This window comes from Malus sylvestris, chromosome 7 (assembly GCF_916048215.2).
Source record: "Malus sylvestris chromosome 7, drMalSylv7.2, whole genome shotgun sequence".
Taxonomy (NCBI): domain Eukaryota; kingdom Viridiplantae; phylum Streptophyta; class Magnoliopsida; order Rosales; family Rosaceae; genus Malus; species Malus sylvestris.
The window spans coordinates 13,141,553-13,159,858 of record NC_062266.1 but is presented as its reverse complement, the minus strand read 5'-3'; the positions used below and the strand labels follow the sequence as shown (position 1 = coordinate 13,159,858).

At 38.5% G+C, this 18,306-nt stretch overlaps 1 protein-coding gene across 1 annotated transcript; it reads right to left on the bottom strand.

Moving 5' to 3' along the window:
- Positions 1-15,597: 15,597 nt before the first annotated feature.
- LOC126630007 (zinc finger protein ZAT9-like) lies at positions 15,598-17,810 on the bottom strand. Its single transcript, XM_050300186.1, has one exon. It carries the CDS (start codon positions 17,386-17,388, stop codon positions 15,910-15,912), a length of 1,479 nt encoding a protein of 492 aa, XP_050156143.1. The 5' UTR covers positions 17,389-17,810; the 3' UTR covers positions 15,598-15,909.
- Between the last annotated feature and the right edge of the window lie 496 nt (positions 17,811-18,306).

Genomic DNA, 18,306 nt, shown 5'->3' with positions numbered 1-18,306 from the left:
GAAGCCTCAAAAGTAAAAGCAAGCAAATCTTCCGGAGAAATAGAGAAGGTCTTGAAACCTCGAGCCCGTACTTCTCACCCTTTAACTATTTATTCTCCTCGAGCAGACCAACACGAATGTGCTACAGCTCATTCACTTCCTTCTTCAGACTTTCATTGATCTTAGCCTATCGACAATTCTCTTGAAATGGATCACGTAATTATAAGCAGCAATAAACTCTTCATCCTTTGCATAAGCAGCGAAACGAAGCTCAAAAACTACAAACTCAAGATCTTAAATCTAAGGTATGCAACATCCAATCTCATTCTCTGCACTTTCATACTTAACTTGGATCGCATCAATTCAAGTCAACGATCTCTTGGCGAGCAGTTTCAAGCTGCAGAAAAGTGGGGGTTTGCCACCTCATTGGTAGCCTTGCTATATCTGCATCATAGCAAGCAAAGCAGTCTTTCTATATTTGGTTGTATGCTTCCCAAAGGAGCTTGGGCAAACAAACCTTTCTAACGCCATTAACAAACTTAGAACAAGCGTCCATGTCTTCAAGTAGATCTGGTTTCAAGAGCACATAGATCTCAGCAGGCTTAGTGAATTTCTCACAGCTGCCCACGCGAGCAGTCTCCTCTTTCCCAGCAGGCGATCTCAGAGCAGAGAAAATGGGCTTTGGCGCCACTTTAGCAGCAGAGTCCACCTTATCGCTTTTTATAATAGCAAGCCTCTCCAAATGTGAATTGGACTTGGCTTCCAATAGACGTCTTGGTACAAACTTCGGCACTAAGGGCATGATAGGACCTTTATGCTGAGCAATCCTATCAGCAATCATACAAGCCATTCTCGACATGGCAGGCACCACATGCTTAGATCTAGCAACCCCATTGGAAAAAGTCATTAATCACAGGCCTCTCGGCAGCAGGCGGACCCTCACAAGCAGCGGATGAAGTCTTCAGTTTTCTCAACCGGCATCTCTTGAGTAGGTGAGGAAGATCTCTTCTTTCCACCTTCATTCATAATAGGCTCTACGACAGCGTTCAGACGAGCCAATGCATCCATCTTGATCATTTTTACCTTCTCTCTCGGAAGCAGCCCACATTTCTCTTGGCGAAAAGAACTAAGCAGCCAAAGCCATTCACGGTACTCAGCAGGGAAGCTCAACCCATACTAGTTTTTCCCTCATTTTCTCTATCGGACCAACAAGCAGGAGGCCTGCATGCCCAACATTCTAGCAGCCCATAAAGCCTACGACCTCCTTATTTCTCTTAATCGCCAGCTTGGCTCGCATCAGGTCTAAGAGCCCAAAAGACATGAGCCATGCCGCTCCCTTAGCACTGCACCCTAGCGCCTTAATCCGTGGACCCAGCTGCACAAGTTGCCCATGGCTTTAGCCAAGCTAAGCAGCCCAAGCAGTGGTCCCTACCACAACAGCTCATCGGCACATGCCGAGCCAACTCCTGGCCCCTGCCAGCCGATGTGCCGCACCACCCTGACGGCTGCCTCGCGACAACACTATCCAAGAGGAAGACGAGAAAAATTAAATTTTTCATACCTTGTGCTGTGGAGAAGACAAAGTAAGCAACGAAAGACGATCCTTTGCATGGACAAGATGTAAAAGATTGCTAGAGGAGGGGGAACAAATACCCTCTAAGCTTTCTTTCTCTTATAGGGTAGAATAAATCGCTCGCCAAAGTTGATTTAATAATCCACTTAAGGTGGACTTAAATAAGCTTTAAGAGAAATTTATTTCCCTTTCCTAGAAGGATCTAATTTCTTATTAAAGAGGAAATCTACATCAAAATAGGAAGCAATCCTAATTTCCTAAAGCAAGAAAATCTCTACACCTGTTGCCCTTTTCTACGAGCAGCCTAACAGGTGTGGGGACATTTGTGGAGCCAAAAATAATCACAATGTGACACATGGATCTTTGGATGAAAATGACAAGAATATCCTTGAGGCACATCGGGATTCCTACGCGCGAGCAGCAGACGATCATCCTTCAACCAAGTCAAAAGTGCCCAAAATAGGTAACAATTCAAAACCTAATTCATCAATCCTCATCAAATCCTTTCCACAAGGTAACTCCCAAATCTTTCCCTTTTTATTATACTAATTAGCTAATAAATTAGGCGATTATTCTATTAATTGGCTAATTAATTAGTTAATTATTCAATTATGCCCAATTAAACACAAATTAAGAACCTAGCCCACAAAGAGAGCCAAGTGGCCAGTCTTCTCTCACCCAAGAAGGCCGGCCACACCCCTATAAAAGCCCTCTCATTCTCTCCAAAACCCACTTCCAATTCTCTTGCTAAATTCTCTAAATTCTCCAAACACTTTTCCCTCAAAATTCTAACTTTGGCATTGAAGGTTCTTCAACCAAAGCCCCATATTCATCGTGCGCGCATGAGGCTCGTGGCCTTGACCAAAGGTGTTATTTGTTTTGTAGGTGCAATTTTGTCCAAGATTAGGGAGGAAGAAATTTGCATCCACAATTTGCTTATATCAATTGTTTGTAAAGAGTAAGAATGAAATAAAAGAAAAAAAGATAAACTTTAGTAGTAACTGAAGAAAATAAACAAAAATAAATAATCATTAGTGTTATATTAGTTAATTAATCAAGACTCTTCTCCCTAAAACGATATTATCTACTCTAAGGGGTGGGGAATTGGGGGCTAAGCCTCATAATGGATTATCAATAATGTGGTTCAAATTCGCCTTTGGCTAGAATTGAACCTAAGACCTTTTACTTACAAGTCAGGAATACCTCTAGACCATAGTACTAAGTAACATTCTCCATGGTTACTTAGTCATTATGGTGGTAGGAGCAATTTCTCAGTGTGCCAGGTATATGGTTTGATACATCAAGTATCATAATACCGCCTATCCTAGTCTTAGATTTTTTTATTTTATTTTAACTAAGAGAAAAACAAATCCTTATAATTTGCCTTATTTCTTACCATATTAAAACTAAGCCCTCTTTTTTGGCCAGTTGATATAAAACAAAGGCCTATACAATCTAGAGTGAGATTAAATTTAAGTCATGATGTTAAATTTTTGTTCGAATCCAATGTGTTAATTTTCTTTTCATCAAAACACTTAACAAGTTTTGTTCTTATGATATAATCATTTCAATACTAGGCCTTTCATACAAAATTTAAAGCTCGACCATGCTTGTTTGATTAAAATTTTCCTTGTCAATACAAAAACCAAAACGTTTAATTTTTCTCCCATTAATTATATATTTCAAGGGCTATTATTTTTTTTATATGGCTTATAGACCCCTCCTAATATGGTTTTTTGGTTCCGCCACTGCCTGTTGTCCCAAATTCAAATCAACTAGTATAGTATAACTATAGGCAAAAAGACAGACTTTCAATTTTAGAGTCAACGACCTAACAAAGTTTTTACTCTTTCTCATACAGTCATACTCATATATGCTTTATTCTCTTAAAAGTGAAATTAAAACATTATAAAAGCATTATAAAATAAAAATATCAAAGTAATATGAAAATACAAAACACATTAAAAATATTATAATTATTAATTTAGAAGTGCGAATGCTAATGTTTTTCATAAGCTCTTATTTTAGAGTATATACTTGAAGGATAATTTTTTTTATGTTTTGAAGTAATATTTATGTGAGAATGTGGTATGTCTATACTAATTCAGTATTGTGTTTTTCATTTGTTTATTTATTGATTAAAATAGATTTTTTAACAGGTACCGAGTCAGGTCATAATACCTGTTAATATTAACGGAGTGAGTCATATTGGCTGTTCATTTTAACGGGTGTTATACGACATGACCCGTTAAAGTATCGAGTATGATATGAAAATAACCTGAAAACGAAAAACACGACACGAATATCAGGTCTAAGTGGAAGTGCTGGTGTTGGTGTGATATATAGCATTAGAGTAGGGGTTATCAGGGGAGAAAAGTGGGTGTTAGTTCGTTTGCACGAACTCCTAGATATTTGTTCCATTCGGTTTAATTGATATTAGTTGGTCTTGGTTTAAAGAAAAATATTTAAAAACCAAACAATTATTCATCTAATATAGCCCAATTAATCAAAACAATTAAATAAATATAAATGTGAAATACAAAAGTAAATGTTTAACGAAAGTGTTTTTGTTCATTAATATATGTGAGCATTTTGCATCAATACTATAAACTATAGTGTATATTCACTGTACATTTAATCACTTACCACATGTTCTTTTACGTAACCTTAGTTTTTTTTTTTTAAATTCAAAATGTAACAATTAATGTGAAAGTTAATTAGAGTTAATATGTCCTTTCACCTAACTCTAGTTAACACATGTCCTCTCACTTAACGATAGTTTTTTTTTTTTTTTTTCAAAATCCAAAAAGTAACATTTAATATGAAAGTTAACTAGAGTTAAATGAAATGACACATGATAGATGATTATGTGTAAAGTGAACATACACCATAGTTGAGCAAAAAGCTCCCTTAATATATTAAGAAATTGCTAGAGACACTATCTAGTTAAATTATAAGATTAAGTAATTAAAAAACCCTAACATTTTTGTGTCACAGCCCGTCCCGAAATTCATTTATCAGTGAGGTCAAGTGACAGTTTTATCCTTGGGCAGGAAATTATGGTGTGTATGTGTGACATATTGAGATTTAGAGTTATTGTGTGGTTTTGAGATTTGTGAGCATGTGGACCACACAAACACCACCCTTACTCCCTCTCTCTTCCTTCTCGTGCCCTCATCTCTCTCGGACTCACTCTCTTTCTCTTCCTCATATGGACCAAGCTTGAAGTGAGCTTTCTAGTCGCAGATCGAAGATTCTAAAGGCACCATTGCATTCCTCGTGCCATTTCGAGTTGGTTGGTACCCATTTCAGGTAAGGATTCATTCGAAATCTCGAAAACCCGAACTCAATTTTAATGCACTATTCATGTGGACGTAAAACCTTGTGTTTCAGAACATTTCAAGCTCACAGGGAGTTTTAGGAGGTCCTAAGGAAGCTCGGGTTAGTTCATTGGAAGAGTTTGGACGTCGGAGGGCCGAGATCGAAGGTTTTCAAAGTTGATCGGATTATCGAGCTTCCTCAGGTAAAATCTAGTAGATTTCAAGGTTTTAAAATGGTATAACGTGATTCCAAATGTTGTTAGCTTTCCAATGGTTCAAATTTCATGCAAAATGGTTGAGAAACGAGTGAGAATAGTGGGTTTGAAGTTTTACCCTGTTTCCCGGCGACCGGTGACTCGCCGGAGAAGATGACGGCATATTCCGTCAATTTTGAAGGAATATGCTGACGCCGTCAGTCAATTTTAGCAGAATCTGTTAGGTTTAATGGAATATTCCCTAACGGTGGTTAGCAAATCCATCAGGTTTGGCCGCGCGTGACGGCGCGTGGGAGCTTAAAAAAAATTTCTAAAAATATCACGATGTTCGTGAGGTTGTGTAGATCACTATGGTATATTCATATATCCAATTTGAGCAATGTATGAGAAGTTATTAGCTAGTTTTGCCTATGTGATTTAAAATAACTTTTTTATAGTTAATTCGCATATAGGTGAGGCTTATCCCGAGGACAAGCATATCCAGGGGTGACTCGAGGGTTACGACTCGTCGACATATGAGTGAGTAGGCTTTTTTTCAGTATATACTTATATACTTGATATATTTCCCAGAAATGCATTTTTAAGGAAAGTATGCTTGCTTTTATATTTTGAATATGCATGTCATAGTTGCATATATATATATATATATAAAATGTGGTGCTGTGGAGGCACAGGTAAGTTTAGGTAAGTTATGTTTGGTTATGTGAATCATCGATGATGTGATATGTGATTGAATGATGTTGAGCTCATAAAACTGCACCTAGGGTGTTTGTGATTTAGTCAGAGATATGAAGTACAAGCTTGTTTATTTACGTCACCTCCCGTACTATATGCTCATATTGGATCCAACTTAAGTGCACAGTTTTGTCGTACAGACCTTATTTATAGTTCCGACTCGTAGATGACTAGCGATTTATCGCCCAGTTATTATGAGAGAGTAAAATTGAGTATAATTATATTACACCCAATCTTGTCGTACAGACCTTTGTAGGGGCATATATGTTTGAATATGATTCTGCGAAGCATGAATTGAATTGATATGAATTCATATATATGTGTGTGTATATATATATATATATATATATATATATATATATATATATTATGCATATGATTATATTCTAATTCTAGGAAAAATTATACATGTTTTAGAGCGAGGGGTTAGATATGTTGATAAAGAAAATGATTTTGTAAAACATTTGTTTTTGCCCACTCACGTTTTCTATTTTGCGCCCCTTCAGGTTTTAGGTAAGCTTGTTGTTCATGGCTTAAGGACGTCGGCAGTTTTGACTTATCTAAATAATAGTAGGACAATTCTGGTACTATATAACTAGTACTTGTCCTACTGGACTGCACCTAGACTTTATGCTCTGATTAGGAGTGTTCACTGTTGTAACTAACTCCTATCACTTTCTGTTTAGTAGTGCACTCTAGTAATTTGGTTTTTAATTATTTGTATATTTCTTATCTTTATTGCTTCCGCACTGTGCACATGGCTACGTTAATCTCACGTGACGGCCAGCATGCCTTGATCTCGATCAGGGTGTGTCAGTTTGGTATCAAGGCCTAGGTTTAACCGTCCTGTATAATTCTTAAATGTTCTAATCCTTATGATGTCTTATGTCATAACTATGCCACCTCGTAGAGAGCCCCGTCAACCAGCTAAATCTAGTTTCCCTGATATTGCTCAATTAGGGGAAGCTATAGTTTCTGCCATTCAGACAGCATTCCGTACTTCCAGAGGACACCTCTTGAGACAATTCATAATCTGAAGTTGACTCACTTCATGGGTAATGAAGGTCATGAGGGGGCAGAAAAATGGCTGAATCATGTGGAGAAGACCTATCAAGTGATGCAGAGTCAGGGGAATCTTCCTCCTGATAGGTGGGTCAAGACGACTTCCTGGTTTTTGGGAGAACTGCCTCCATCCTGGTGGAGACAGGAGTCTTACCAGATGACCCCAGAAGAGATTGTAGACTGGGAAGTGTTTAAGGAACGGTTTCGGAAAAGGTTTATTCTTCCTGCATATATCGATCTTAAGAAACAGGAGTTTACTCATCTGAGGCAAGGAAAGATGTCCGCTAATGAGTATGACAGGATGTTTACTGATATGTCGAGATATGACCCAGAGGTTGCTGCTAATCCAGTAGAGATGCTTCGCTGTTTCAGATTGGGTACTAAAAATAAATGGCGTTCTATAGCAACATCGACTCATTGTGCCTCTTACCAGGAGTTCTATGAGATTCTACTGAGGATTAAGGCCTCAGAGAACATGCCTAGTGAAAGTGAAGATGAGGAAGGAAAGAATAGGGGCTAAAGACGAGATGACAAGGGAAAAAGGCAAGCATTTCAGGGACCTCGCAAGACCCATAACTTTAAGAAGAGTGGTGACAATTCCAGCTCTTCTAGCGGAGGATTTAGTAGTAATATGCAGAGGAGAGGTGGTAGATTCACTAGAGATCCGAGGTTCCAGAGATAGGGAGATTTTGGTGGTCCAGGTGGATCTGGTGCTCCCTTATGACGCAAGTGTAATAATCAGTATTTTGGGGAGTGTAGGAGAGGCAGGAATGGATGTTTTACTTGTGGACAGGTGGGTCATAGGGCTGCTCAATGCCCTCAGAGTCAGCAGAGACCCCAGCAACCTTCATTCCCACCACCTGCACCTACCCAGCACGCTTCAAGATCTGGTGGTTATACTCAGACTGGACGAGGAGGTGCCTACCACTATCAGGGCAACACCACTCCCTACACCTCAAGACAACAGCAGTACTCTCAGGATCCTTAGTATCAGAGTAAGTATCCTCAGTATTAGGGATGATCTATGTCTTATCAGCTGCATTTAGCTGGAGGATCTCAGTGGTACTAAGGGGGACAACCCCAGCAGGGAGAGATTGCTACTAGTAGTGCAAAATCTTCGAGGCAGTCAGGTCAGCAGAGATAGGGATGTGGTGTTCACGCCAACAGAGGTCGCGGTGGACGACAGCAGAACCAGACACGTATCCACAACATGTCACTGCAAGATGCCCAGAATAATCCAGATTTAATCATGGGTACGTTAAATATTCTCGATCATTTTGCTAGAGTTTTGATTGATTGTGGTGCTACACATTCTGTTATTTTTCATACATTTGCGTAAGTGACACAATCTCGTCCTACACCTTTAGGATATAATTTAGAATTTTCTATGCCTAGAGGGGATAACTGTTTTGTGGATCGGGTATATCCAGGATGTCCAGTGATAATAAAGGATATTATTATGCCGGCTAATCTTATGTCATTGGATATTATGGATTTTGATGTGATTTTGGGCACTGATTGGTTGCACTATAATCGTGCTAAGATAGATTGTTATGGGAAGACAGTCACAATTCATTGTCCTGGATTACCTGAAGTTAAACTTTAGGAGAGCCTAGTAGGGTGAGGCATGGTATTATTTCAGCCATAAAAGCAAAGAGATTGTTGTCGAAAGGTTGTCAGGGATATTTAGCTCATGTGGTGTTGAATGATGATGCTCCTAGTAGTGTAGAGGATGTTCGGGTGGTAAGATATTTTCCGGATGTATTCCATGAGGATTTGCCTGGATTGCCGCCAGATAGAGAGGTGGAGTTTGTTATTGATTTGCTTCCAGGTACAAATCTCATATCCTTAACTCCTTATAGAATGGCTCCTGCTGAATTAAGGGAATTGAAAGTACAGTTACAAGAGTTAGTGGATAAAGGTTTTATTCAGCCGAGTACTTCACCTTAGGGAGCTCCAGTTTTATTTGTGAGGAAGAAAGACGGAACTTTGAGGCTGTGCATTGATTACAGGCAATTAAATTGGGTAACCATTAAGAACCGTTATCCATTGCCTCGTATAGATGATTTATTTGATCAGCTCAGAGGTGCCTGCGTATTTTCTAAGATTGACTTGAGCTCGGGATATTATTAGTTAAAGATTAAAATGAAGATGTCCATAAAACTGCATTCAGGACTCGATATGGTCATTATGAGTTCCTTGTGATGTCATTCGGGTTAACTAATGCACCAGCAGCTTTTATGGATTTGATGAATTGAGTATTCCAGCCATATTTGGACAGGTTCGTTATTGTCTTCATTGACGATATCCTGGTATACTCTAAGTCTAAAGCTGAGCATGCTAGACATTTGAAGTTGGTGTTGAGCAGTTTGAGGGAACACCAACTATATGCTAAGTTTAGCAAATGTGAATTTTGGTTGAATCAAGTGGCATTTTTGGGACATGTCGTTTCTTCTCAAGGCATTCAAGTGGATTCTCAAAAAGTGGTAGCTGTGGAGAATTGGGAGCAACCTCGAATCATCACCGAGGTACGGAGTTTTCTTGGCCTAGCAGGCTATTATAGATGGTTCGTTAAGGATTTTTCAGTGATTGCTCTGCCATTGACGAGGTTGATTCGAAAGGATGTTAAGTTTGAGTGGGATAATAAATGTGAGCAAAGTTTCCAACAGCTGAAGTATTACCTCACTCATGCTTCTGTTCTAGCACTTCCAGATGATGGCGGTAATTATGAGGTTTATAGTGATGCTTCTCTGAGTTGTTTGGGTTATGTATTAATGCAACATGGTAGGGTGATTACTTATGCCTCGAGACAATTGAAACCTCATGAGAAGAATTACCCTACACATGATTTGGAGTTAGTTGCTATCATCTTTGCCTTGAAGATTTGGAGACATTATCTTTATGGTGAGAAATGTAAAATCTTTACAGATCATAAGAGTCTTCAATATTTGTTTACTCAGAGAGATCTTAATCTTCGTCAGCAGAGGTGGATTGAATTACTTAGTGATCATCCTGATCGTGCAAATGCAGTGGCGGATGCATTTAGTAGAAAGACTCCATCCAGATTTAATGCCATCTATGATTGTCATGTTCCACTTCTGGCAGATTTGAGGTCCTTTAGAGTGGAGTTAAGAGTGGAAGATCGAGAAGAAGCCTTGCTTGCTAATTTCCAGGTTAGACCAGTTTTAATTGATTGTGTACTTGAAACTCAGATGAATGATGAAGAGACTCAGGAAATAATTCAAGCAAGAAACCAAGGCAAAAAGAAAGATTTCGAGATTCGAGAAACTGATGGCATGCTTATGCAGGAAAGCATAATCTATGTGCCGAATAATGCAGAGTTAAAGAAAGAAATTTTGGATGAAGCACATATTTCGGCATATGCGATGCATCCAGGAGGTACTAATATGTATCATACCATTAGACCATTTTATTATTGGTCAGGTATGAAAAGAGAAATTGTCGAATATGTGAGTAGGTGTGCCATCTACCAACAAGTTAAAGCTGAAAGAAAGAAGTCGTTTGGATTGATGCAGCCACTTCCCGTTCCACAGTGGAAATGGGAAAATATTACTATGGATTTTGTGTACAAGCTTCCTCGCACACAAAATGGTTATGACAACAATTGAGTAGTAGTTGATCGGCTTATGAAGTCAACACATTTTATTCCGGTGAGGGAGAAGTATTCGTTAAGTCAATTAGCTAAGTTATTCATATCGCAGATTGTGAAGTATCATGGTGTGCCAGTTAATATCATCTCGGATCGGGATCCCAGATTTACTTCCAAGTTCTGGATAGCATTCCAAAAAGCTCTTGGTACGAGATTACTCTATAGTACGACATATCATCCTTAGACAGATGGACAATCTAAAAGGACCATTCAAACATTAGAAGATATGTTGAGATCTTCAGTGCTGCAGTTTGGAGATAGTTGGCATGATTGTTTGGATTTGATGGAGTTCGCCTACAACAACAGTTATCATTCGAGCATTGGTAGGGCACCATTTGAGGCACTTTATGGGAAATCTTGTCATACGCCTCTATGTTGGTCAGAGGTTGGCGAAAGAGTTTTAGTAGGCCCTGAGATTGTGGATGTGACTACTCAAAATGTTTAGGTAATTAAGTCTAACCTGAAAGCGGCCTAAGATCGACAAAAGAGCTTAGCAGACAAGCATGCCATTGATCGGAAGTATGATGTAGGTGATTGGGTATTTCTGAAGCTATCACCTTGGAAAGGTGTTGTACGATTTGGAAAGAAAAGAAAGTTGAGTCCTAGGTACATTTGACCATATATGATCACCGAGCGAGTCGGTGAGGTTGCTTACAGGCTTGAATTGCCTCCAGAGTTGTCCAAGGTGCACGATGTATTTCATGTTTCGATGCTTCAACATTATGTTTCAGATCCTTCACATGTGATTCCTCCTCAACCTTTGGAAATCAATTCAGACTTGACTTATGATGAGGAACCAGTGACTCTGTTGGATTGGAAGGATAAAGAACTGAGGAATAAGACAGTTCGTTTGGTAAAACTGTTATGGAGAAATCATTCGGTGGAAGAAGCTACTTGGGAGACAGAAGATCAGATGAGAGAGATGTATCCACGCTTGTTTTATGATTATTAGTGGAGGTATTTGTTATGTATAATTTCGAGGATGAAATTTTATAAGGTGGGGAGATTGTCATAGCCCGTCCCAAAATTCATTTATCAGTGAGGTCAAGTGACAATTTTATCATTGGACGGGAATTGTGGTGTGTATGTGTGACATATTGAGATTTAGAGTTATTGTGTGGTTTTGAGATTTATGACCACATGGACCACACACACACCACCCTCATTCCCTCTCTCTTCTTTCCCGTGCCCTCATCTTTCTCTTCCTCACTATCTCTCTCTTCTTCCTTGTACAGACCAAGCTCGAAGCGAGCATTCCAGTCGCAGATTGAAGATTCTAAAGGCACCATTGCATTCCTTGTGCCATTTCGAGTTGGTTGGTACCCATTTCAGGTAAGGATTCATTCGAAATCTCGAGAACCCGAAACTCATTTTTCATGCACTATTCATGTGGACATAAAACCTTGTGTTTCAAAAGATTTCAAGCTCACATGAAGTTTTAGGAGGTCCTAAGGAAGCTCGGGGTAGTTCGTTGGAAGAGATTGGACGTCGGAGGGCCGAGATCGAAGGTTTTCAAAGTTGACTGGATTATCGAGCTTCCTCAAGTAAAATCTAGTACATATCAAGGTTTTAAAATGGTATAACGTGATTCTACATGTTGTTAGCTTTCCAATGGTTCAAATTTCATGAAAAATGGTTGAGAAACGAGTGAGAATAGTGGGTTTGAAGTTTTACCCAATTTCCCGGCGACTGGTGACTCGTCGGAGAAGATGACGGCATATTTCGTCAGTTTAGACGGAATATGCTGACGCCGTCGTCAATTTTAGCGGAATCTGTTAGGTTTAATGGAATATTCCCTAATGGTGGTTAGGGAATCCGTCAGGTTTGGCCGCGCGTGGGGAACGCGTTTTCCCGTGCGCGTGATGGCTCAAAAAACATTTCTAAAAATATCATGATGTTCGTGAGGTTGTGTAGATCACTGTGATATATTCATATACCCAAATTGAGCAAAGTATGAGAAGTTATTAGCTAGTTTTGCCTATGTGCTTTAAAATAACGTTTTTATAGTTAATTCGCATATAGGTGAGGCTTATCCAGAGGACAAGCGTATATAGGGTCGACTCGGGGGTTACAACCCGTCGACATATCAGTGAGTGGGCTTTTGTTTTCAGTATATACTTATATACTTGATATATTTCCCAGAAATGCATTTTTAAGGAAAGTATGCTTTGAAATAATATGCCAAATGCTTTTATATTTTGAATATGCATTTCATGGTTGCATATATATATATATATATATATATATATATATATATATATATATATATATATATATAATGTGGTGCTGTGGAGGCACATGTAAGTTCAAGTAAGTTATGTTTGGTTATGTGAATCATCGATGATGTGATATGTGATTGAATGATGTTGAGCTCATAAAACTGCACCTAGGGTGTTTGTGATTTAGCCAAAGATATGAAGTACATGCCTGTTTATTTACATCACCTTCCGCACTATATGCTCATATTGGATCCAACTTAAGTGCACAGTCTTGTCGTACAGACTTTATTTATGGTTCTGACTCGTAGATGACTAGCGATTTATCGCCTGGCCATTATGAGAGAGTAAAATTGAGCATAATTATATTACACCCAATCTTGTCGTACATACCTTTGTAGGGGTTCCGACTTATGTGCAATATATTGCCATATAGGTCATTGTAGTGACTCCGGCTAGATTGATTTTGAGCTATGAATTCAGCCATATAGACTACCACAGGGGTTCCGACTAACATATCATATTTCTATGAATTTATTTTTACCTGAATTGCGTACTCTATTATGTATTGGCATGGCATATATGTTTGAATATGATTCTGCGAAGCATGAATTGAATTGATATGAATTCATATATATGTGTATATATATATATATATATATATATATTATGCATATGCTTATATTCTGATTCTGGGAAAAATTATACATGTTTTACAGCGAGGGGTTAGATATGTTGATAAAGAAAATGATTTTGTAAAACATTTGTTTTTGCCCACTCACGTTTTCTATTTTGCGCCCCTTCAAGTTTTAAGTAAGCTTGGTGTTGGTGGCTTAAGGACGTCAACAATTCTAACTTATCTAAATAATAGTAGGACAATTCTTGTACTGTATAACTAGTACTTATCCTACTGGACTGCAGCTAGACTTTATGCTCTGATTAGGAGTGTTCACTGTTGTAACTAACTCCTATCACTTTCTGTTTAGTAATGCACTCTAGTAATTTGGTTTTTAATTATTCGAATATTTCTTATCTTTATTGCTTCCGCACTGTGCACATGGCTACATCACTCTCACGTGACGGGCAACATGTCTTGATCTCGGTCGGGGTGTGTCATTAGTGTTATTCCAAATTGGTCTAAATTTTTTAAAACGTTCTAAACAAGTATCCAACCTATTGAAAATGTCACATCAGTTAAGTCCCAGTGAATTTTTCAAACATAGATTAAATTCAAAACGCGCCAACTAGGTATAAAATATGGAACCCAATGGTCAAACGTGTATTGAATTGAATTGAAAATGGACCCAAATTGAAATTACATTAGAAATGCAATCTTCTAACATAGAAGAGGGTTAAAAATTCATATAGGGTTTCAAGGAACATGTTTCTGCTCATCTGATTTTCTCATTCGTCGATTATTGGCTCGTAAAACTTCAAGTTCTTCTTTGTGGGTAGTAAGATGGTGGTGGCCGCATCATGGCAGTCCATGTCATTTAAGCAACCTCCATGACCTTATTCTCGATGTTGGTAGCTTGAGTTGTAGGGAGGAATTTGAAGCTTTGCGTTGGATTTGGAGGTGATGGCATGATTGGGTGGTGGTGATCATTAGTTGGTGGAGGTTATGCTTCCATGACCTTCTATTGGTTTTGTAGACAAAGTAAAACATTCTATATCCATAATATGTTCATTCATACCAATATACCTGCTAAAGCAAACCAACACATTACCAACCATTTCCCAGTCATCAATCTTGCAACACCAAATTCCTCTCCCGTCTTTCTCTTAAAACTCACCTCACTCTCGTAAATGTCCTTCCAAAATCCTAGTGTGACGTGGATGATCCGCCAAATCCATTGCTGACTTCACCACGATCGATGAGATGACTGAGTGGACTAAAGCATCATATTGCTAAACCTGTTGTACGAGTTTTTCATACCGTGGGTTCGAATCCCTCTCTTTCTGTTTTTATTGATGATTTGGTATTTTCTTTTGATTTTTTTGCAAGCTCTTTTTATTTTTAATAGTTAAAAATGAGTAATAAATAAAATCCTACAAAGAACATTAAAACGTCAAGCAAGGAAAACAAACCCCTATTTGATTTAGTAAATTTTTAACTGGGGCTTAACAGATGTGACATTTTCAATAGGTTAGGTACTTGTTTTGAATGTTTAAAAAGGTTGACACCAATTTGGAATGACACTAAAAGGTTGGAGGATTTTAGGTACTTAATTTTAATTTATATTTTGTAAATCATATAACGTGGTTCTTGATAATTAGATTATTATTGAAGTGTTGATTAACGTGCTTATTCGACATATCACATGATTTACAAATTTGGTCTAAAAATTTGATTATCTAACATTACTCATATACTAAACACAATTTCATATAATGACTTCAGTTAATCACAATCTATTGAATTTCAAATGCATATGAGATAGAAAAAAGGAGCAAAAAACCAACTAGATTGGATTATATTTGATTTGATTGGGCTCTCACAAGAAAATATGTCATTTGATCTAAACAAGTCATTGAAATTAATCAATCAAAATTGGTTGGATTAGATTGGCTCGATTGGTTTGGGATTGTAACAAGCCTAGTTATTTTTATTTTTATTTTTGTAGTTTAACAATTTGCTGTCTAAGATTTATAAAGAAGATAACTAAACAAAGGTTTAAAATGATAGTAGTTTTAGAGACATAAGTCTAAGATCAGCACCGGAAGCACCAGCTGCTAATTCAGACTCAACTTTAACTTTAGTCTCTACCAATTGAGTAAGACTGTAAGAGTGGGTTGATACTAACAAATTCTTACCATACATCATGACTAGACTTGAATCTTTTTTTCTTTGCCAAACAAATTTTAACAAGAAAATTTATATAGAAAAAATACAATGATTTATTAGAAGTATATATATAAATCACCTGCAATATATATGCATGAAATGAGATTGGGGCTTAACTGGGTTCCTATTCACCCACTATAATGTACAGCAACAATTCAAAAAGAAAATAAGTTTTGAAAATGAATGCTGAGCTATGGCTTGTTTGTAATAATTACAGTTTTCTTGGTACAAAAATCTTTGAACAAAAAGGGGGAGAGAGAGAGCTGAGAAAATCTCACATTCCTTCACATGAAATTATGGTTCAGCTCCTACATCAGTTGTTGAACCAATTCCCACCTGCAACCATGGTGAGGAGCCCCCACTGTTGGTAATATCCTTTAGTTCACTTAGCTTTGCTAACTTCACCTTACTGTCTCCTTCATCAACTACATTCTGCATTGAAACATCAGTGCTGTTATTATTGTTGTTATTATTATTATTATTATAATCATCGTTGTTAAGGTTGTCATTGTCGTTTTGGTGGTGGGAGTGGTGATGGGGATTGTCCTCCTCCTTTGTCCCAGTCCATGGTTGTAAAAAGAAATCTGTAGAGACATCCAAGCTTGGTGGATTGGGACGCTCTCTTTTACCTCCTCCATTCTCATCCACCGGAGCAGGTAGATTAAGATCGAGCTTCAGATCAAGTGGATCCGAAGCATCAAACTTAGACCTTTGGTTCATCATTTGCTGCTCCAAACTCTCTTGAAATTCATGGAACTTGACTAGAGTAGACGTGTCTGTCGTGGCGTTGGATGTGATCCAATGACACCTCTTGTGCCCGCCCAATGCCTGTCCTGATGAGAATATCCGATGGCATATTGAACATTCATGCACCTTAGATTTTCTCTTTGAGGTATAAACGGATGGATTATTCGACCCATGGTCAAATTGTAGGGTTGAATTGGGTTTATTGGGTAAGAACTCTTCATGTGTGATGACATCATCATCCGCCATACTATCTTCAAGATGATCAAGACGGGCAGCAAAGCACCCTTTAACTTTCTTGTGACTAGCCCTATGACCGCCCAATGCTTGGTGGGAATTGAATACTTTCTTGCATGCTTTACATTCGAACAGACCTTTATTGGCAACCCCTTTAGCCTTATTGTTGTCAATTGTCACCCCACGTGAAACAGGAGTCATGATGTTCATAGGGTTTCTTCGCTCCTCTTCTTTGCTGGCTGAAGCACAAGATTCTTCTGGTTCTGCCTCCATTGGATCCACCGTGGCATTGGACAACATCATTAAGCAATTGGCAAGGTCCTCTTCCTCACTTGATGGGCAATGCGGACTAAAATTTCCCACTTTGGCTCTGAAAGATCTCTTCCTTTTTGACCACCCACATCCTCGCCGGCCACCACCACCCCCATCCTCCTCATCAGAGCCTGGCGAGGACACAAGGGACTCGGCATCTACAGAATTACCACATTTGCCATGTTCAAGGAAGGATTTCCAAGATAAGAACTCTTTACCACAATTCTCACAAACCCGGCAGCTTTTTAGGCGATTAGGGTTTGTTCTTAGAGCATACATGCACTTGTTGGTAGCGGGTACATTGCCGCGGAGTTTGTCCTCCCAATCACTCGGAGGATCGTCGTCGTCGTCAATGTGACCTTCATCCCCTATTCCATGTGCCCTCATGTGCCCTCCTAGCGCTCTACCACACACAAAACCTTTCTTGCATATTTTACAGAAGTGTTTAAAGCTTGATTGCTGGTCGACAATCAAAGCCATTAATTAAAAAAAAAAAAACCGAAAACCAGGGAAAAAACCAAAATTATAGAGGAGAGAGGGATGGAGAAAATTGGTGATGATGGAAGTGGGTCAAGAATGAAAGAGGGAAAGAAGGTGTTTGTTCTTGTTGTGAAAAGAATTGTGGGGTTGCATGGCGATAATTAAGAGGTTCTAGTCCTAGTTTTTAGTTGAGGTGTTGGTTTGGATTGAATTTGTGGATATGGTACAGAGAGGGAGAGGGGTGTGGGAGTTCTTGAAGAGCTGGGGTGGGACGACATTGTGACAAGTGGACGGAGGGTTAGATGATGAGAGACTTTTTCTGTGGCGGTGGCGCCGCCGAGTCAAAGTTAGAACCAAGGGATGGACGTCCGTACATCAAGAGTACGTTTTGTTGTGTTGGGTTCGAACGAGTGAGATACTTAGAGAAAGAGTGTGTGTATGTCTGTGTGTGTGAGGGAGTGAAAGAGAGGAAGAGAGAGTGGTTCTAACTGCCATACCTATTCATATCCCTTCATTTCCAAGCCAAGAAAACTAATCCATGCTTCTCCTTGTCTGTCGGTTGGTTCCACCTGCTTTTCCACACAAATTCTTTTTCTATTATAAACAACTAACCTTCCATTAATTAGTTCGTGTTTTTTTTTGTTTAGCTTTATTCTAACTTTCTATTTTTTGTATTAAAAGAAAACAGACTTTCTATTTTTCAAGTTGCCCAAAGAGAGAAATTCCTTTTAATTTTGATGTTGAATGGTAAAATTGCATGTACATTTCTATTTTTATTTTATTTTTTGTTAAAAACAATTGTTTTGCTATTTTATAACATTTTACTTTTCTATTTTTTAACGGGGAGTCAATGGTAAAAACATTCTTATCCGTACGTACTTTCTATACGCGGCCGGAGTGTTAGGATCTCAAAAGTGC